The sequence below is a fragment of the Bos javanicus genome, chromosome 8 (assembly GCF_032452875.1).
Source record: "Bos javanicus breed banteng chromosome 8, ARS-OSU_banteng_1.0, whole genome shotgun sequence".
Classification (NCBI taxonomy): Eukaryota; Metazoa; Chordata; class Mammalia; order Artiodactyla; family Bovidae; genus Bos; species Bos javanicus.
In genome coordinates, this window is record NC_083875.1 from 21,024,974 (window position 1) to 21,046,205 (window position 21,232).

Genomic DNA, 21,232 nt, shown 5'->3' on the forward strand with positions numbered 1-21,232 from the left:
CTGATAGGGTTTTGCATTTAGAAGTAGATCAAAGGACACTGCTTCCTTTTTGGTGGATTTTGAGGTCTATGGCCTGAATTGTGGTTAGAAGTTAATGCCTTTCTGTGTGCTTCTGAGTTCTCTTGATGGGTCCAATGTAGCCCCCTGCCTATAAAGCCTTGGTGCTTTCACAAGAACTTTGCTACTGTCTGCCAGAGCTGGAGCTAATTTTTATTTAGCGATAGTGTCATTTTTCTTAGTCCCATCAAGGCTGCATTTTTTGATATGAACAGCAATTAACTCTCAATTTAAATAGGAGTAAATGTGACCTTGTCCACTCCTTTCAGCTGCAGAATAGAGCTTTCCAAAAAAAAAAGTCTGAAGTGGCACGTATCTCATTTTTTCAGGTTTAGTTTTTGTAGTCCTGGGTCAGTAATTGACAAGTGATAGAAGTTGTTTACTGGTGATCTTGCCAGTGGGAGATTTTTCAGATGTCCTGAGTTTAATAAAGAAGAGATTGCTTTGTTCATTTATAGTCCTTATCACTTTAATCTCTTGGTATTAATGTCCACTGTCACTGATCTTTCTGTTGGTGAAGTGGAGAGAATTGAGAGCAGTTGTACTTTTGGACAGAAGCATTTAAACATACTTCTGTTAAAGTGATGTACAGGGATTTTAAACTTTATTATGTACCTGTAATAAAGTACCAGTTCTTGTCCATATTTTCATTCCTTTTAGTTCTGTGTATTTTTATTAACTTGTATTTTTGACAGCCCGTTCATAGTGTATGTGTTACTTTTCCTTGAATGTTTAATGTATAATTAGTTTTATTTGCTGATGAAGATGGCTCAGATGATAAACAATCTGCTTTCAATGTAGGAGACCTGGGTTCAATCCCTGGGTTGGCAAGATCCCCTGGAGAAGGGAATGGCTACTCACTCCGCTATTCTGGCCTGGAAAATCCCATTGACAGAGGAGCCTGGCAGGCTGCAGTCCATGGGGTTACAAAGAGTCTCACATGATTGAGTGACTGTGCATGCTGATGAAGAAGTGAGTTTTTAATTACAAGGAATATGCTGTGTCTCAAACTATTCCATTTTCAGGACCTGATTACTTTGATAAATCTATTTTTACCTCTATTTTGTCCAGTCAGGTCTCTTTTGTGAAGAACAGCTTGAGAAGCCATTGACTAGAGCATTTATTGCCTGGTACTTCTATCTCCCTTCCTTTCCCTTCAAGTAATTTCAGCATTGCTTGTCTTTGTTTATAATATCACTTGTACACTTGTGAGGAATTCCAGAATAAACCTGAGATATAAAATGCTATCTTTGGAGTAGATTGGTGTTCAGTGTTGTACTTTCTGTATCATCTTTAAATATTTAAATTGCAGACTCTCTGGCTGCCTCTTAAATTAGATCCTTCACTTAGTAGTTTTGACATTTCATAACCTTGCTCCTCAGGCATTAAATATTCACCTGTTTAAATGGCAGTGAAATGTAAAACCCCAAACCTATCTCTTAATCCAGTGATTGCAGATTGAAGAACACCTTGCATTTGGTGAAGGAAGAAGCTGTTTTGACCCTCCTGGAACATATGCTGGAGGTTCAATCCTATTGAAGTATTTCTAATACAGAAATAGCCATAAAACAAAACCATCTCATGGCTCTTCTCCATGGAGTGTTATTTTGGTCTTTGAAGAACCACAAAGACAGACTTAACAATTTGAAGTTTCGGATAGCCCTAGAGTCGTTCTCTAGGTAAAAATTAAAGCAGGGCACCAGTTTGAGCTCTAAATCTATAGAAAAATCAGAATCAAGAATTGCTGATTAAAAAAGAATTGCTGATAATTGTTGGATAGAAATTTGGTCTAGAAACTGATTTGAATCTGCAAAGTACAAGTCCTTATCTCATTCATTGCAGGTCTTCCTCAGTTCAGTCGCTCAGTCATACCTAACTCTTTGCTACCCCCTGGACTGCAGCATGCCGGGCCTCCCTGTCCGTCACCAACTCCCAGAGTTTACTCAGACTCATGTCCATTGAGTTGGTGATGCCATCCAACCATCTCATCCTGTGTTGTCCCCTTCTCCTCCCACCTTCAGTCTTGCCCAGAATTGGCGTCTTTTCATATGAGTCTGTTCTTAGCATGAGGTGGCCAAAATATTGGAGTTTCAGCTTCATCATCAGTCTTCCAATGAATGTTCAGAACCAGTATCCTTTAGGATGGACTGGTTGGATCTCCTTGCTGTCCAAGGAACTCTCAAGAGTCTCCTCCAACACCACAGTTCAGAAGCATCAATTCTTCGGTGCTCAGCTTTCTTTATAGTCCAACTCTTACATCCATACGTGACTACTGGAAAAACCATAGCTATGACTAGACAGACCTTTGTCGGCAAAGTAATGTCTCTGTATTTTAATATGCTGTCTAGGTTGGTCATAACTTTTCTTCCGAGGAGCAAGCATCTTTTAATTTCATGGCTGCAGTTCTCATCTGCAGTCATTTTGGAGCCCCCAAAATAAAGTCTGCCACTGTTTTCCCATCTATTTGACATGAAGTGATGGGACCAGATACCATGATCTTAGTTTTCTGAATGTTGAGTTTTAAGCCAACTTTTTCACTCTTCCTCTTTGACTGTCATGAAGAGGCTCTTTAGTCTTTCTTCGCTTTCTGCCATAAGGGTGGTGTCATGTGCATATCTGAGGTTATTGATATTTCTCCTGGCAATCTTGATTCCAGCTTGTGCTTCATCCAGTTGGGCATTTCTCATGATGTACTCTGCGTATAAGTTAAATAAGCAGAGTGACAATATACAGCCTTGACGTACTCCTTTCCCGATTTAGAACCAGTCTGTTTTTCCATATCCAGTTCTAACCGTTGCTTCCTGACCTGCATACAGATTTCTCAGGAGGCAAGTCAGGTGGTTTGGTGTTCCCATCTCTTTAAGTATTTTCCATAGTTTGTTGTGATCTACACAGTCAAAGGCTTTGGCACTGTCAATGAAGCTGAAATAGATGCTTTTCTGGAACTCTCTTGTTTTTTCAATGATCCATCAGATGTTGGCCATTTGATCTCTGGTTCCTGTGCCTTTTCTAAATCCAGCTTGAACACCTGGAAGTTCATGGTTCACGTACTATTGAAACCTGGCTTGGAGAATTTTGAGAATTACTTTACTAGCGTGTGAGATGAGTGCAATTGTTTGGTAGTTTGAGCATTCTTTGGCATTGCCTGTCTTTGGGACTGGAATGAAAACTGAACTTTTCTAGTCCTGTGGCCACTGCTGAATTTTCCAAATTTGCTGGCATATTGAGTGGAGCACTTTTCATAGCATCATACCTTGGTGTAAATACATTTTCTGTTTCTAATCCTTTGAGGTGGAAGAAGAGGAAGAAATATTTTCCCTTTCCTGGAATGGAGGATGTTGCTGATAGTAGAATCCTCAAGAGAGCAGGGGAAGGGGTTTATTTTAAATCAAAGAAAATAGTAAACATGTTTGTTTATCAAATAAAGGGGGAGAGATGGCGCATTGGTTTGGAAAGAGACCCGTTTCCTTTTCTTCATCTCTTGGATCTTCATCTCTTCATGTGTTTCCTTTATCTCTTGGAAGTGGGTGAGGGTGGGGTGGTGGTACATGGCTCATTTGATGGTATTCAAAAAATTAGAAAGTAATAAAACCAATTTCAGAATCCTAATTATGTATGCATAGTTCTCCAGTTAATTGTAATTACTGGCCACTCATCCTTTCTTGGGAAAAATTGCTTTAGAAAAATATTAATGAAAAAATGAAATAAAATAACTTTTGACATAACTGTAATTTCTGTGCCATCCTGTTCTGCTGTCTGTCCTCATTTTCACTGTGTGTATATTTAAGAAACAATTAAGATCCATTTAATTTTTCTAATTCTCAGGACAAGTGCACTGATAAACTGGTTACTATTATGTGGTATTACGGCAAGAAAACTGGACAAGGAGACAAGGACAAGGGTTTCAGTTCAGTCCAGTCGCTCAGTCGTGTCCGACTCTGCAGCCCCATGGACTGCAGCACACCAGGCCTCCCTGTCCATCACCAGCTTCCGGAGTTCACTCAAACTCAAGTCCATCGAGTTGGTGATGCCATCCAGCCATCTCATCCTCTGTCATCCCCTTCTCCTCCTGCCCTCAATCTTTCCCAGCTTCAGGGTCTTTTCCAATGAGTCAGTTCTTTACATGAGGTGGCCAAAGTATTGAAGTTTCAGCTTCAGTGTCAGTCCTTCCAGTGAATATTCAGGACTCGTTTCCTTTAGGATTGACTCCTTGCAGTCCAGGGGACTCTCAAGTCTTCTCCAACACCACAGTTCAAAAGCATCAATTCTTCGGCGCTCAGCTTTCTTTATAGTCCAACTCTCACATCCATACATGACTACTGGAAAAACCATAGCTTTCACTAGACATACCTTTGTTGACAAAGTAACGTCTCTGCTTTTTAATATGCTGTCTAGGTTGGTCATAACTTTTCTTCCAAGGAGCAAGCGTCTTTTAATTTCATGGCTGCAGTCATTATGCAGTATGAAAAGGTAAAAAGATAAGACAGTGAAAGATGGACTCCCAAGACAAGGATTTAGAAGATCAGAATTTTAATCCAGAGTTCAACACATGTGTATAGCATTAGCAGTGTTTACCTACCTTTTCTGTATCCCTTTCCCCAGCTATAAGATACTGATATGTGCCCTCCCTACCTCACAGGGTTGTTGTGAGGCACAAAATACTGTATCTGAAAATGCTTTCCAAATGGTGAAGTCCCATAAGCCCTGAAGTGTAAGTTAAATGGAAATACTGTTGCCAACATCAGTGTCTGTACGATTGAGTCACCCGTGTCCTGCCTGTGGTGATAGGAACCAATTCTTTGGCAAAGTCAGTGCAAAACAGGGTTGAGATGGTTTTTTATTGAGAGTTGGAGCCTTATTAGTGTAGCTGTGTTCTGAAAATGCACCTGGGTAATCAGATAAGACATACATAAATGATTGTTACGAAGGAGGAAACTTATACTTTAAGAATTTCAGAAAGAGGAGGTACAGCATGCCATGCAGGGTCACATGGGCAGGCACCAGAGATGGCCAGGAGGCAGAGGGGAGAGTGCAGAGTGTGGCCTGGGGCCTTTTTTGGGGTCCTGGTGGAAAGCTAAGGACAAGGCAGGACAGGTAGACTGGGTGAGTTTAGCATTGGAGAATTTGAATAGTTCTTGACAGCTCTGGGCTCTAGGGGTGGTAGGGCTTCCCTAGTGGCTCAAACAGTAAAGAATCCGGCTGCAGTGCAGGAAACCAGGGTTCAATCCCTGCGTCGGGAAGATCCCTGGAGAAGGGTTTGGCCACCCACTCCAGTATTCTGGGAAATCCCATGGACAGGGTGGCCTGGCAGACTGCTGTCCACAGGGTTGCAAAGAGTGGGACAGGATGGAGTGACTAACACTTTCACTTTCTACTTGATTGTCTGGTACCTGGCCCTAGGCTGATTCAGAGTGGGAAGAATATTGGCTTGGTCTGAGGATTTGATAAAGGAGATGAGGTGTGGCCTCTGGTTTGTATATCAAAGGTACCTCCCAAGGGAGTTGTTTGCTCTCTAGAATTAACTGTTCCTGGGAAGGGAGGTCTCCTGGATCTAGGCCATAAATGCTAGAGCATTGAGAATTCAGAGGATAAGAAGATACAGTCAGTACAGGTTGGAATTAAAGAAGCAGTGTGAACTGAAAACCAGACACTGAAAGAAAAAAAAAAGTGGATAACATGACTGACCCAAGTATGTTTTCAAAGCTTTTACATAAGCACTAAATATAAACCCGTTTTCCTAAATATATTTTAGGATAACTTTTAAAACACTCCACCCACACTCCTCTGAAATGTTCAAAGCAGTGAATGTCACTGCATGAGTAAATTATTATGGAGCACAGTAAGGGACTCAGGTTACCCTCAACTTTAATGGCCTAGGTCTTTACCTGCATTCTTAGATGTATTTAGAGGTGAATATTTATAGTATAGTCACCTGGGTTTTTAGGCTCTGTGCTAACAGAATTTTATGTGGATTAGAGATTATTTCATTATTCACAGGATACCCCATTTGCCAGACCATTGACAGAAATGGTTGAATCCTAGAGTGACTAACGCTGATTCTCCCAAAGAATAATATAGATTACCTGTGGTGATCGTTTATATATTGGGGCTTCCCTGGTGGCCAAGATGGTAAAGAAGTGTAATATATGTGCTCAGTAATGTCTGACTCCATGCGACCCCATGGACTATAGCCTTCCAGACTCTTCTGTCCATGGAATTCTCCAGGCAAGAATACTGAAGTAGGTAGCCATTCCCTCCTTCCCTTCTCCAGGGAATCTTCCCGACCCAGGGATTGAACCCAAGTTGCCTGCGTTGCAGGCAACTTTTTTTTTACCATCCAAGTCACCATGAAAGCCTAAAGATTGATACTAATGGTTATAATCAATAGGCAGAAGTTGACCTGTCATGGTACTCCACCAAATAAAACCCAGAGCTAGACTCATTTGGCCATTTTTGTCAGTGGTCTGGCAAACGGGCTATGCTGTGAAGTTTCTGTCCTTGTAGTCAGTCTAGAAGAGCTTACTATTAAACTAAAGGAAATGGGGTCAAAATAGCACATGAGACTCAGAGCTGACTTAAAAATTGGCAAAGAGATGTTATAGGCAAAGAGGTATTGATCACAATTTGGGCAAGATCTCAGTGACTTGATGAACTCTCCCTTGACTGCTGTGTGCTTTGTGAACTGTTGTGGATCCACAACAGATTGTGGGACCACTGGGGTACAAGATTGGCTTTACTCAGCAGTTATTCCAGCACATGCGATGTGCCAAGATGATGAGGATGCAGTGATGAGAGGGGCAGCTCTAACTCCTTCCCTCCTGGAGTGTATGTAAGGTGTGCTGATGATAAATACACAAGGGCTTATTCTGTCTTGGTAGAAGTTTAGACACTCTATCTCAAAGGTGGGAAGCCAAATTTTGAAAGGGCATGTAAAGTCAATAAATCAATAGATGGGCTTAAGGCCTTTTTAATCAAGATTGAAGAGATTTGTGGATAAGACAACAGACAAAGGATGCAGGAGATACAGTCCATTCATACATCTCAGAATTTAAGGATGATAGCTATTTTTTTTATCATGATAATCTGCTTCAAGATGTTTATTTGTGTTTATTAAATAATACAGGGTTTAACTGAAATTGCTAAATAATTTCAGAAAAGGGCATATTTAAGTTCTTTAGAAAGTTTGTACGGTCCCCCACCCCCGGTGAAATGGGAGGCCCAAAAACAGGTCACACAAATGTGTCAGATGAATTTAGAATCCTTAAGCCTGAGCATTCAATTGAGCCCAAGTCGCTAGTTTAGGAGGTTGGCCCCCTGGAGGACAGATTATTACAAGGAGTCCTCTCTGCTGTGTGCACCACTGGTCAGTTTTGAACACTTACACACCTGGGGTAGATGTGCCCTTCTCTTCACCCAGGGGAATGGTGTTTCTCTTGTCAAGAGTTTCTCCAGAAAGGAGTGAAACAGTTCATACTAGACACGCTTGAATGTCTTGTATGCTCCTTATGGAAAAGCTAACTTGAGGCAGTTTTCGAATTTTGGAAGGAAAGTCACTGAGTGTGCATGTACATTTCACTACTCTTTTCCAGGTTTCCTATGCTCGCCCAAGTTCAGCTTCCATCAGAGATGCTAATTTATACGTCAGTGGACTTCCAAAAACAATGACCCAGAAGGAGTTGGAGCAACTTTTTTCACAATATGGACGCATTATTACTTCTCGTATTCTTGTTGACCAGGTCACTGGTAAGTAGGCAGCCTCTGCTCTGACTGGCAGATGGTGAAATAGTCTGCCTTCTCATACAGAAGTCTTGCCTCTAGAATACATCAAAGGTATATCTATGGGCCAGAAAATGCAATTTTCTGATAGGATTGTTCATAGATATGCATGGATAAGCATAGATACTGTAGTGAGCAAGCTTGAGTCATTTCCTCCCCAAAGGTCAGGTTTGGAGCCTGTTTTGTGGCTTATAATAAATTTATAATTATTGCATATAAGTTATTCAAAATAATTATTACAAATTAATAACCTTCATTTCTAAGCTGCTGCATGAAAAAAGCTCCCAACCTCCTTATGAAGCATTAAGTAACAGTCTTACTCTTTGTGAAAAACATAGTTTAATGCTGCTAATTCCACTACATCTACACTAGTGATTGCTGTTCAGACTTTTTCAGGTCCATGCTGTGTTGTATAGGCATGCATAAGAGTTTGAAATTTTAAGTGTTAAAAGTTAATTTTAATCTCATGTTACTTTTAACCAAACCAAAATAAGAAGACCAATATGTTTATTAAAAACTTTGTGTGGAAGGGACCTCTTTCTGCTAAAGCTTTCAGTTAAAGAAAAACTAGCAATACAGATTTGATTATGGATCTTAAAAATAAAGTAAAGGTATATTTTTCTATTATAAAAGCAATATTCTTTTTAAAACATATTAAAATTAAAGAAGCATGCTAAGCAGGGGGAAAAAATCACCTGTAGTGCCATATACTAAAGCAGTCACTTTACGATTCTGTGAGTAGTCTTTTTTTTTTTTTTTTTAAAGAAAATAGATTTTTCTCTTTTCTGTGTGATTCTTCTTTCTGTCTTCCCTCCTTCACTATCCCTGTTGTCTTTCTCTCTCCTTTTCTGTCTCTCATAATTACAGTCCCAGTGGAAATAGTTGTGCATTATAATTTGTGATTATATTTTTAAAGAAACGATGGACCACAGAATACAATTAGGCCAGTTTTTTTAATTCTTCAACTAATGATCAATTTAGTTGATCTGAACTTAATCAGAAGCATCCTTTGTTATGTTCCTCTGTGCTGGTCATGAGCTTCTTACAGAGTCCGAACACCATACTTCTGAGCTCTGAGTATAGTGGTATCTACCATCATCCATATGCTTGGGAGAGGGGCCTGTAGATTTTACTGTATGGAGAGAATTAGTGCAGTGAGGGTATATAAAAATGTGGTCTTCTTAGCTACGTTTCATGGTTTTCATACATTCTATCACAGTGTATTGTACACACAGATGGCAAATGAGGTTGAATAGAAGTCCAGGCCTAACAGTCCAAATATATTTGTTTAGAGCAAAATAAAAAGGCCTTTAGTTTTGTTTGTATTCATGCTTTTTAATTCATCCGTTCTCAGTGAGGACCTGAATCAAAAGTCAGTTTCACCTGTGATGCAGAAAGCCATTTCTCAGCTGCAAGTCCATCCTGAGGGTGTAGGCTCACAGGTAGACTACCTGGTCACCTCCTGATTGAGTCAGTGTTTCTTAAGTGTGGTTCTGCACCTGCAGCAAAGGCACCCTCCTGGAACTTTGTTAGAAATGCAGACTTGGGCCCCTAAACCTAGTGAATAAAACTCTTAGAGTGGCCATTTTACCAAGCCCTTTAGGCTGTTCTGATGCGTGCTCAGGTTTGAGGACCATAGGTTTAGGTGACTCATCCTAAACTGAGGCTGTTTCACTGCCCATCTAAGGCTTTCCTTATGGAATAATAGTTTTAGGGGTTATTCATGCTCAATAGATAATGGAAAGGATAGATTTGGTGTCATTTCACCATTTCATCTTTACACTTAAGACTTCAGTATGAATTGTCCACTTTACCTAAAATGAAAAAATCCTGCAATTTTGTTATTCAGCCAGCAGGAGCATGCAGCATGTGTGTGCACGTGCAGTAATGTGCACACAGCAGGTACAGCGTAAAAATAGGGAAGGTGAAGTGATAGGGGCTGAGATAGTGCATATGGGGAAAAAAATGCCTTACCTACCTTAGAATAAAATTCTGAGCCATTCACTTACACAGTATTGATTATAAAGTTCCTATAAATCATAATGGTCTAATGCTTTTTCTTAGCTTACCTTTCTTAATTGCTTCTCACTCTTCCTCAGTGACATACTCTGAATCATCTAGGCTTTTCCTGCTGCTAGTCCCAAGTTAGTACTGCTACTACTGATTTGTTTTGCCAAGAAAGTCTTTCTGTACAGCTGCTGATCCCATGATGGCCAGCTCTGGCCACCCCAAAAAGTCTGTTAAGCTAATTAAATGGAATGGGTTTCTCGTTGCCATTTCTCAAAAGCTGGGCAGGTACTTGGCCATCCTTCTGCTTCCCCCCTTCTGGTCTCTCAAGGTGGGGCGAGCGTGAGCTGGGGAATAGCATTCTGTAGCCAGAAGTAATGCTGCCAAAGAAAGTAAGCTTTGAGGCTTACTTCTGTCTTGTTTAATTTTACTCTTACCTCCTCTTTTCCCTCTTTTTCTCCATATAATATTATTTCTCTAATAAAGAAGAGTCAGTTAAAAGCAGTGGGGGAGCTTCAGGGAACCAGAAAAACCTCTTGAGGCATTTCTCTCAAAGGGTCGGTAGCCTGTATAATTAAGTAGAATTTTACTATTTAAAAGTGTAGCTGAAATACGTTTTTCTACCCCTGTGCATATATTTTTAGCATAGCTTTTTAGCATTTTTAGCAAATGCTTGGTTCTCTTCTCCTCGTTCCAAGAGAAAGAGCTCCTGTGCCCTTTTTTCTGAACTGTTTGTCCAGTAGCATAATTTGAAAAGTACAAGTCAGTCATACAGTTGACATCATTAAATAATGCATGAGAGGGAGAGAAGAAGGTGGGGAAAAGAAACATGGACATACTTGTGTGCTTTCTTCTTCCTGGCTTATTGGTAGCATGTGGTAATGGACTTTAAAGTGCATTAATTTAATTAATGCATTTCATATATTTAAAAAATACAAAATTGTAATGCTAGACTGAATTGCTACTAAGCAAAGGCGAAGCTTTTCTCCTGGTGTGATTTTTGTGGCAGATGTTACATGTGGGTGAAAACATGTTCTTGAGAAGGGAAAATTAATGTATCCTTTCTTCTCTCCCTCCTGTCTCCTTCCACTCCCTCTTTCCCAAATCCTTACCCACATCTACCTTAGGCATATCAAGGGGTGTAGGGTTTATTCGATTTGACAAGCGGATTGAGGCAGAAGAAGCTATCAAAGGCCTAAATGGCCAGAAACCTCCCGGTGCCACAGAGCCAATCACTGTAAAGTTTGCTAATAACCCAAGCCAAAAGACCAATCAGGCCATCCTTTCCCAGCTGTACCAGTCTCCAAACAGAAGGTATCCAGGACCACTAGCTCAGCAGGCACAGCGCTTTAGGTAAGTCCAGTCTACTTCTTACGCCCAGCTGCTCAAACCAGAACTCTCAGGTTCGCTGTCCAGCACTTTTATTATAAGACAGGATCTCTGGTTTGCTATTATTGTTGTTTTCTTTCTTTTTCTTATGGGCACAGGGAAAACCTACTTGGGGTATAGCGTCTTTTGCGGAGTATCCAAGGTGGGGGCGAAAGTTCAGTAACCTGCGGCAGGCAGTGGTTCTCAATCGGGAATAGTTTTGCTCCTCTGGGAGCGTTGGCAGTGTTTGGAGACATTGATGTCGGCATCAGCTGGGTGGGGATGACTGGCATCTCAGGGGTAGAGGCCACGGGTGCTGCCCATCATCCTGCAGTGTACAGTAGTAAAGCCCCCCAACACCAGGGGACTATCTGGTCCCAAACGTCAGTGGTGCTGAGGCTGAGAAACACTGACCTGCAGAATACTGGGGGTCTTCCTGATTGTTTCCATTGCTTCTGATTTCCCTCTTTTCGTTTTTTACTTGAGAAGGTCTTTTCCTCGTATTTTAATTTTTAGGTCAAGCTCTTTCAGTTACTTGGTTTTATAATATGTGCACAACTAAGGATATATAACTTATATGGTTACATTATGTTTTTATAAATGGATTCATCTTCCCATTTTAAGTTTTTAATCTTTGCAGTTTAGAGGTTGGCAAACCCCTGTAAAGGCCCAGATAGTAAATATTTTAGGCTTTGTGGTCACAGTATCTGATGCATGTCTTTAAAAAAAAAAAAAAACAACTCTTTAAAAATGTAAAAACCATTCTTAGCTCTTGGGCTATAGAGAAACAGATGGCAGTCTGGATTTGGCCTGTGGGTGGTAGTTTTCTAACCTCTATAGTCCATGGAATGACCATGCATTTTTAGTCCAAAGAAGACATTCTATCTCATAGACAGGTTAAATATTCTAATTTTTCAAATTTTATTCTAATACTGGGGCACCAACCAAATCTAGTCATTTTTTAAAAAAATTCCTTAATCTGCATGTGAAGAGAATGGTGACTTTTAGATGTTAAACAGAGCACAGATACATAAGTAGTTTTTATTTTCTCGAACATTTTTAAGATCCTTTTTGGCCATATGGTATACTGCAGCCATAATGCCATCTAACATCCATGCTAGTATTTTTTGTTCTGTTCTTTATCACAAGTGCATTATTTGCTTGCTGGGGCATAATAGTTAATTATCAAAAATATTATCACAAATTTAACTTAATAAAGATTTATATGTTTTCTAGCTTATATCACATGCATTTTTTTTTTCATTCGGGTATTTAGAATGCTGAAGAGAGTAAAGATAAAAATCACTCAAATGTCTTCTTTAAACTTCAGTTACCTCACCTGAGGTGTGAAAGAGAAGTTTTCTGTAAACATCATGTTCAGTTCCTACTTGAGGTGGCTTTTGCCTTGGGAGAAAAAGTTGTACTGTCAGGAGGCTTCATCTGGAACTGGATGACTTGGTACCCAGTTGACTGAGCCTGGCGATCACTTCGCTCTGCTTCAGCTTTGCACGGTTAAAAGGTGTTGGCAGAAAGGAAACACTGCCACTTTTGTCTGTGGTGGTTGGTGGTAGTGATTGGGCTGGAGGAAGAGATGGATGGAGCTGCCTTTGTGGAAACAGAAATTTCACAAAGTCGTTTCTTAGCTCTGCTTGTAGGTTTCTTCTGTGGCATCTTAAGTGGGTAAACTTTTTTTTTTTTTAATTTAGCACAGACATGAATGAAGGAATTTTAGAGATTTTTCTTGGGCAGCCTATCCAGTTAACCCCAGAGCTCTTTGAGGCCCAGTAAAGAATTCTGATCTTAGGTACAGGAGAGTTCTTTCTTACTGGTTGATTTTAACACTGAAAATACCACGTTAGATGTTAGAAGAAAGCTCTGTGAGTTTAAATCGTTATTTTTGATGTTTCCTAATTTAAGCTCTGGTTTTTGTCTTATGGTAGTTATTGAGTAAAACTGTGCTCTTAAAATCAAGATTGAATTCTGAGAAAGGCTGGGCAAGAGGACTGAAATGATAGTATCTTCAGGAGAATGCCTGATTACTGAAACGGCAAGACTTGTAGGGGACTCAGATATTAGGTTGTCTAACTATTTTATTGTTCTCAATTTGATATACCCCCCTCCATACATGGTATGTGTTTGTTTTTTTGTTTAATTAAAAAATGTTTTTTATTGGGTAAAACTTTACAGGTTGTTCTGGTAGTCAGACTTAATATTTTTTTTTAAATATTGCCCATTCTGTGTTTTATCATTTAGTTCCATCTGTAATTAATTTTAGAGATTCTTCCTTCCCTTCGCTCCTATTAAAAATTAATTTTGGGAAAAGGGAATAAGAGTTGTCTGTAAATTTTAAGGGAAACTTGGTTTCAGAAAATGAGAAAGATGTTTATTGTCCTTTCAGATTCTTAACTCTTGTGTCTGTCACCTCACTTCCCATTCTTCTCATAATCCATCTTCAGATAATAAATTATGAACTAGTCTTTGAGCTCAGTGAAGGCGTTTGGTCTAGATTCAGTGTTACAGGAAATTGAGAGCTTCTATTCCTAGGGTTCAAGTTTAGCCTGATGTGTGTTTGGCTGTTTTTCTTTAATATCTCTGAACCTGGTCTGTTATTACCTTGATTTTTTTTTTCCCCTTCCTCTATTGAATTAAGGTTGAATCTTCTTCTTTCATCTCATGAAGGAAGGACTGGCTTGCTTTGTTGGTATTTTGCTCTTCTGTAGTTCAGGCCTGGTTCATTACTTAGAGCTTTTGTTCCTCATATCTGTGTTCTAATGCTCTTAGCCTTGAGTTTGTCAGCTTCTTGCCGACATTTAGAAAATTTGCACTATGTTTTTATATTATTATAGTATTTCGGTAGTTGAGAGAGATTGGAGAATACAAGTTATAAATATTAATAGTCAGGGATATTTTTTAATATTTATGAAATGTACTGTATCTTTTAAGGTTAAAAAATTAAAATCTATGTAGTAAGAGTTAAGTTTAAAAGTGGACTTATGGTGTTTATGGCTCAGTCAACCTGTATGAATAATTAGAAAATTATTTTAACATGAGCACTGCTGATCTAATATGCTTACCTAATTGACTGCAGTTTTCAGAATAAGACCAGCCTTATTTATTTGGATGGCTACTGTGAGTCCCTTAAGTATATTCCTGGGATATGGTATCTGAATTAAACTTCCAGCCAAAGTTTTTTTCATCTCTCTTCTTGTGGAGCAGCCTTAGTTTTAGTAAATGTGATCTAGTCTAACGGCCTGTGTGCCTGCTTCCAGAAGCCTTTATGCATTTTTAAAGGAGCGTCTAAGTCAGCCCTTGAGGTTCATTTAAGGCATGTGCCGCCTGCACTGTCACAGCTCCTTTGGGAAAACACTGGTATCAGTCCTCCTGAATAATTGTTTTCTCTTTTGTAGGAATTAGATAAGGACATGGATTGATGATCTTGTTGTGGGTTAACTTCAAAGCAGTCTTGGTTGGTGATCTTTAGAGAGGTTTTGAGAACCACTATTTGTAGAGTTCAGAGTTTTATTTTCTTAACCCATTAACAATCTGTTTATATTTTTTTGTTTCTGACTTGGACCGACATTTCCCTTTACCTGCATGTAGACCCTAGCATAGTCTGTCAGCCGAATTTCTTGGAAACTAGGCACATATCTTCTTTTTATTCTCTACTTATCTAGCTTCGAAATGGGAATATGTTTCTATTCAAAGTATTGCCCACATATAGTCTGAAACGAGGCGTATAGTCATGAACTATATGCACATGGGGGCTTGTGCTGGTACATTCATTAATTCATAAACCTGAATCAAACATAGACAGTAAAGATAACAATGAAATAAACAGTATATCAGTGTTTTGCTAATTATCATGCTGACTCATTTTTCACATATGTAATTAGTAAATATTGAGTAATACACCTTTGAAGCAAGAGTCATAGAATTACGATCTTGATCATTTGACATTTCTTGACTGACTTCATGTGAGACAGGTTAGATTATTTTGTCTCATCTCAGTGTAGCTTATCCTAGGAGCAGCAGGAATAACCAGCCCTCCTTTTTCTTATTTACTCCAGCTTTCCTTACAGGTGTCACCCTCGCTCAGATTATGACGGTGATGATGATATTGATGTTTATTTGCAGGAATCTCTTTTAATCTACCTCTCCTTTGAGAGTTGTTGTAGTTACAGCAAGGTTTCCCAGTCTCATCCTTCACATCCACTTAGCCTGTTATTTGTGAGTGGATTGTGTCCACGCTGAAGGACGGTGGCTGTGTCCCTGTCCCTTTGAGGACCGCCAAGTTGTCCCTCAGGAAAGTATGTGATGCCTGGGACTGATGAGGCTATTGGGTGCAGTGTGTTGATTCGGTAGGAATAAAGATTATTTTAAGATGAAGAATGTATTTTTAACAGACTCTTTAATGTATATTGGCCACACTGCTGTACATCATCAGGCACGTCCCCCTGGGTCATTCTGGAGGCCACTAACTTAGTCTCCCTTAAAAATTTGTTTCTGTCATTAAAAGAGCATATATACAAAAGGCGGCTGTCTCTGAACCCTGGACAAACCGAGGAGAAATATATGATTCTGGAGAGTGAGAGTGGTCCTTGTGTCTCAGGTAACCACCTGGTTGACAGTTTTCCAGCTGCTGCAGGACTGGGGTACATGCAGGCCCGTTGGAGCTCACACGGCCTTCTCCCAGCCCCCGTTGGGGTGCTGAGAGCAGGGAAAGCCACTGGTTTCAGCTGCGTGCAGGAAGGGCTTTTCAGCATTGCTGGGGTTCTGATTCTTAGGTGTTGTATTCCTCCCAGCTCTCCTTGTTGATGGGAGAGGAGGGAGGGTCAAGAAGAGCAAGGAGGGGAGAGAGAGAGTTAAGTAACTTTGCTTGAACTCCATAGGACTGATTTTTTCCTAAAATGGATATTGAACAAAGATATGGGTGGTCAGGATCATGGTGTCATACAGGGTTTCACAGGTAGGGTAAATATGAGGCCCATTGAGAGAGTCCTCAGAGATCCTAGTATAGAAGTCTCCTGCCTGGAGAATCCTGGGGTGGGGAGTGACAAATGAGATCTCTTCCTTTAACACATGTAATTCACTTCTAGGGCAGTTCTGGTTTCTGCCCTGTCTTGAAAGTACTGGAAACTCACTCGGGAGTTTCCTGTCTCTGGACTTTGGGCTGGCATCCTAGCTGATGGTGGCAGAGCGTGCATGTTAATGTGCAGAGATGACGTGACTCTGCTTTGGTGCCTCTGCTTCGGGATCATCGAGTGCTTTGGAAGGAGACTGCAGTAAGCTGCTCCATTCCACATTCACATGCCAAATGCACACTGTATTGGTCATTCCAGCATTTTTATTAAATTATCTGTATCATTACTTTATGGTTGGTGGTTTTGTTTGCATCCCTATTTCTGGTATTTGTGGCCTTTATGTTGGAGTGCAAAGGTGTGGCATCTTTGACCAAACAAAACCCTTCCACCCACCCTCCAACCTCTTTTCCCACACAAGTGCCCGCTCCCTTGCATGTGCAGACAGGCCCCCCAGCCTGCCTTCCTAATAGTTCTTACTCTGGATTAAATAATTAAGGATGCTGTTAGCAGCCTCATTGCTTTTATTCAGTCAACAGATACTGATGGTAAACCTGCTGTGACCCAGGCTATGGTCCATGCTTAGTAATGTCCCTGCTCCTGAGAGGGTAGGAGGGACAAGGTACACACACCACAAGGTACTCCTCTGTCATTGGGGTTTGTTCCTCTCTTTTATTAAAAAGATGGTTTGCATTACATCAGCTTGATTCTTTTCAGTTTTATAAAACACTCAAATGTGCAGAAATAATTGGGAATAGGAACATGTATCTACCTGATCTCTTAGACCTTGAGTAGTAGCACTGTAGTTCTTGTAGAACAATCAAAATAAACATCAGACTGGGATCTGAGTCTTGCCTTATTGCTCAGTGAGTCTGTAGTCTTACGTTCAGTGGACTTAGTTGAGCATATTGAGAAATGGGAGGTTTGGCTGAGGTTGTGTATAAGGTTCTTTTTATCTGTACTAGTTACACTTTGATTTTTAGAAATGAAAGTCCTTTGTATATGGGAGGTTTAAGGGAAATTGTGAAATTCTGTGTAAACTGCAGAATTTGAGTGTCAGTGCCACTGCTTTCTAAACCCTTTGGCCTTGGGCGAGTACTCGGGAGCCAACAGCTGTGAAAGCTAAGAGTAACAAAGACTATGTAGATGTATGTGGCGTGCCTAGACCTTGCCTGCAAAGGTGAGAACCCAAATGCTAACTATTTCACAGCCCCCGCATTTCCTCTCAAAAGGGTTTTCTGAGGTGACCAGCAATGATTTCCCTGCATTGCACTGACTTAGAGATTGGAAGAGCTACTGTCATATGGCAGTGGTTCCCATTTGCTCAGAAATGTAAGAAGACCCATTAGTTTGAGACTTCACATACAGTTAACATACAAACAGCCCCCTTGGAAGATGGCAGTAACGAGCCCAGCTTTCTTGGACCTCAAGGGGAAAAGTTAAAAACTGAAGTTTGCTGAATGTATGTTTTGCAGGTTGGACAATCTGCTCAATATGGCTTATGGAGTAAAGAGGTAATGATAGAGGTTCATGACACTCATAATCCCTTCCCATAATTGACTAGTTTCTTTGATTTGGGGAGTGACAGCCATCATAAGTTTGTGTTGGGTTTTCTTTTGCATGTACAACCTAATGAAAAGCTGTTTCTTGAAGCATGGTTGACTCAAAGAGTATTTTTATACCACTTGATGCCACCTGGTGTTTAAAAACCTCATTATTTATTTTCTGTTGTGTTGCAGCGTTTAAGCATGTTTATGTCTGTGTTGGTCCTTCCTGCTCCCAATCCGCTTAAGTTGGTGAAACCAGTTCCAAATATATTTCATTTTCTCTAGTGGACAGTATTACTCAATACAGCATATAATGGCCATTTCATGACTTGTGAATATCATGATAGTATAGCATGCTGCTGCAAGCCACATATGGACTTTGGTTGAAACATCAAATAGTTGTGTGTATCTGTTGAGGGGAGGGGAGTTAGGGAAAGAAAGAAATCCATCGCTGTAACCAACCTCTGTTTCTGTTTTGTGTGTGTATGTGTGTGTTTCCTCTTTTGTTCAGTAGGTTTTCTCCAATGACCATTGATGGAATGACCAGTTTGGCTGGAATTAATATCCCTGGGCACCCAGGAACAGGGTGGTGTATTTTTGTGTACAACCTGGCTCCTGATGCAGATGAGAGTATCCTGTGGCAAATGTTTGGGCCTTTTGGAGCTGTCACCAACGTGAAGGTCATCCGTGACTTTAACACCAATAAATGCAAAGGTTTTGGATTTGTGACTATGACAAACTATGATGAGGCTGCCATGGCGATAGCTAGCCTCAATGGATACCGTCTGGGAGACAGAGTACTGCAGGTCTCCTTTAAGACAAACAAAACGCACAAAGCCTAATGAGCTCTTGTCCTCAGTCCATTTATATATGAAAACTATACAACAAAGGCAAGTTAAGAGAAACTTTATACATTAGTAAATGTCTTTGTAAGTCAGTGTTGAGATGGGGATAAAACGACTACTTAGCATCCTAAGAAATATGTGAGATTTTTTATTGCTAGTATTTGAATTAAAACTTCTTAAAATATCTTTTATGTTTGAATATGGACAAGAGGTACAGGGTTTTTACCTGTCACATTGCATTTTATTGCCTTCTTTGAAGAAGGTGGACCTTTTAAAGTGTTTCAGCTAAGGGAAGACATTTCTTTTCTTTTTACATAACTGCCTTGAACCTGTGAGTAAATATTGAGGCTTTGTGTTGTAATTCTTCAGTTGGTTGTGTCCTTCCCCCCCTCCTTTTTTTCTTTTTCTGATTAGCTTTGTGTTTGGTTTACATTTAAAGCATTGCTGTTATGTCTAAGAAAAGTATTTTGAAGTTTACATTTTTATTTATGAAGTTAAAAACAGTATTTATTTTGTAATTATGATTTGGGTTGGGGAAGGGGGGGCTACATTATAAACGCTTATTGTAAGAATACTGGAGAACTTTTCGTAAAGCAGTACCTTGCCAAAGAGATAAGAGCCTCTTTGATGTGGGTTTAAAAAAAGCATCTATTTTTATAAAAAAGAAAATTTGGAGAAACTTTTTACTGGTCCTGGAACAAATATTTTGACTTGAATACTTTGAGAAATCTCTTCATATGACACCTAGTGAGCTTTTAAAATTTACCAGGAAATTTGCAGTGGTTGGAAAATTTAGAAAGATTTATGATGTAGAAAATACTTTTGAGATCTTTGTATGAAAGGAGTAGAATCAATGGGGGAAACACTGCTGGTTTCGTTTTTGTAATCACCAGTGTAGCGTCTGATCATCCTGGTTATTACCTGATAGGTGGCTCACATTGATTTGTGATTTTGAAACAAATAAAAAAAATTTACAAAAGAATATATAAGAGCAGGCAAGAAATTTAAATTACCAAGAGATGGGGGAAAAAAATCTGTTCTTCCTAAAGAAATCCCTTCAGATAGAGCTCATGGTGTTTAGTGATGTACTTGCAGTATTGTTTGAAGAATTGTTTTGTCTTAAGGAAAAAAAGATGTTGCACATGATTTGTACTGCAGCAAATCGGCAAAAGTGATCTGAGTTGGATATATTTGAAGGTATTTTGAAAGTTACGTTCAAGGCTAACACCTGAGCTTTGTGTAATGTAAATAAGACCTTGTGTTTATGAACCTTTCAGCTAATTTGATTTTTTTTTTCCCTTACATGCCAAGTGATGTTCAGGTTTTAAATGTTTTTGTATCAGTTTTTTCCTTTGTAAATGGCATTAACATTGTTACTTGAGGTCTTGCTTAATCACTTTTGTTGTCCTGAGGACTTGGATTTACAGTGCATCAGATTTGTTGCTAATTTTGTCTGTAGATAGTCTAGCTTCTGCTGTTTATGGTGATGCTACATTTTCGTTTATAAATATGTTTGTGGTAAAAAAAAAATGAGTATAACCATAGGTTTTGAACAAATTTCCTTACATTTTTCATACAAAAATCATAAATATCTGTATGCTATTGAAATTTAACTTTGTATGATGCTTAAACCACTATTTGGGGAAATAATAAAATAAGTCTTTACCATGTATGAAAGAAATTTTAAAAAATACAAAATATTTTCTGATTAGCATCTAGCTTATAATAAATTTTCAAAAAAGCTGAAGGTAAAAATGCCTTCATCAGGATGCACTGAGAACTATATAGTTACGTCCTGCTTTTTGTATAAACTGAGATGCTCACATGCTTCCCCTTAGAACAGGCAATGTGCTATGCATAACATAGTTGTACATTATCTTTGCGGTTGCGTTGTTTTATTTTTTATTATTTAAAATTGTAGTTATAAAATTTTTCAGTATAGTACAGTACATATACTGTGAGGCGCGTGCTAAAGTGAATAAGCGAGTTTTCATGCTGACCCACTCAATGCTATTCAGAAATCAATTGGCTTAGCACTTTCTCATATCCTTAGGTGCATTTAGATTGTCAGAGTTAACCTGCGTTTAAAAAAAAAAAAAAACTAAAAAACAAAATACATGTATATACTTAAAAAAAAATAAGGTTTCCCCTCACGGGAAAACAGCAGCTACATGCTTCTTTCCTATACTACTGTAGCAAACCAAGGCATTGATGAGAGGGCATGCAAATTGTGCTTCACTTCACTGTGTTTATCAGAGCACTTAATAAAATGTAAGGCTGGTATTTATTTGAAGTTGTACAGTATGACTTAATTCACATCTGTTGGAATAGAAAATATATTCTGTTGAGTATTTAAGAGGCTGTACATGTTTTCTTTTGTGTTTGGATTCTTTGTACTTTTTCATGTTCAGTACATCAATAAACAAAGTTGAAGGGAAAGAACAGTGTGGTGAGTAGGTCTTTATACATTTTTGGGGGCTCCTGTGCTCAGTCTAATAAACTTGCTCTCTTGAGCTAAAAGAGGTTACCTCAGAGCTCTCATTGAAAGCAGTGT

The 21,232-nt window shown here is 39.3% G+C and overlaps 1 protein-coding gene across 6 annotated transcripts in view; it reads left to right on the top strand.

The window, feature by feature from the left end:
• Window positions 1-20,792, top strand: part of ELAVL2 (ELAV like RNA binding protein 2) — a 141,490-nt gene extending 120,698 nt beyond the window's left edge. For 3 of the 6 annotated variants that reach the window (XM_061425130.1, XM_061425134.1, XM_061425135.1), the window contains 4 exons: window positions 7,647-7,800; window positions 10,968-11,193; window positions 17,762-17,800; window positions 18,345-20,792. In XM_061425130.1, coding sequence (XP_061281114.1) covers window positions 7,647-7,800; window positions 10,968-11,193; window positions 17,762-17,800; window positions 18,345-18,675 — 750 coding nt within the window. In that variant the 3' untranslated portion in view covers window positions 18,676-20,792. The remainder of the gene's footprint in view (window positions 1-7,646; window positions 7,801-10,967; window positions 11,194-17,761; window positions 17,801-18,344) is intronic. The other 3 variants (XM_061425131.1, XM_061425132.1, XM_061425133.1) reach the window with 3 other exon arrangements.
• Window positions 20,793-21,232: the final 440 nt, after the last annotated feature.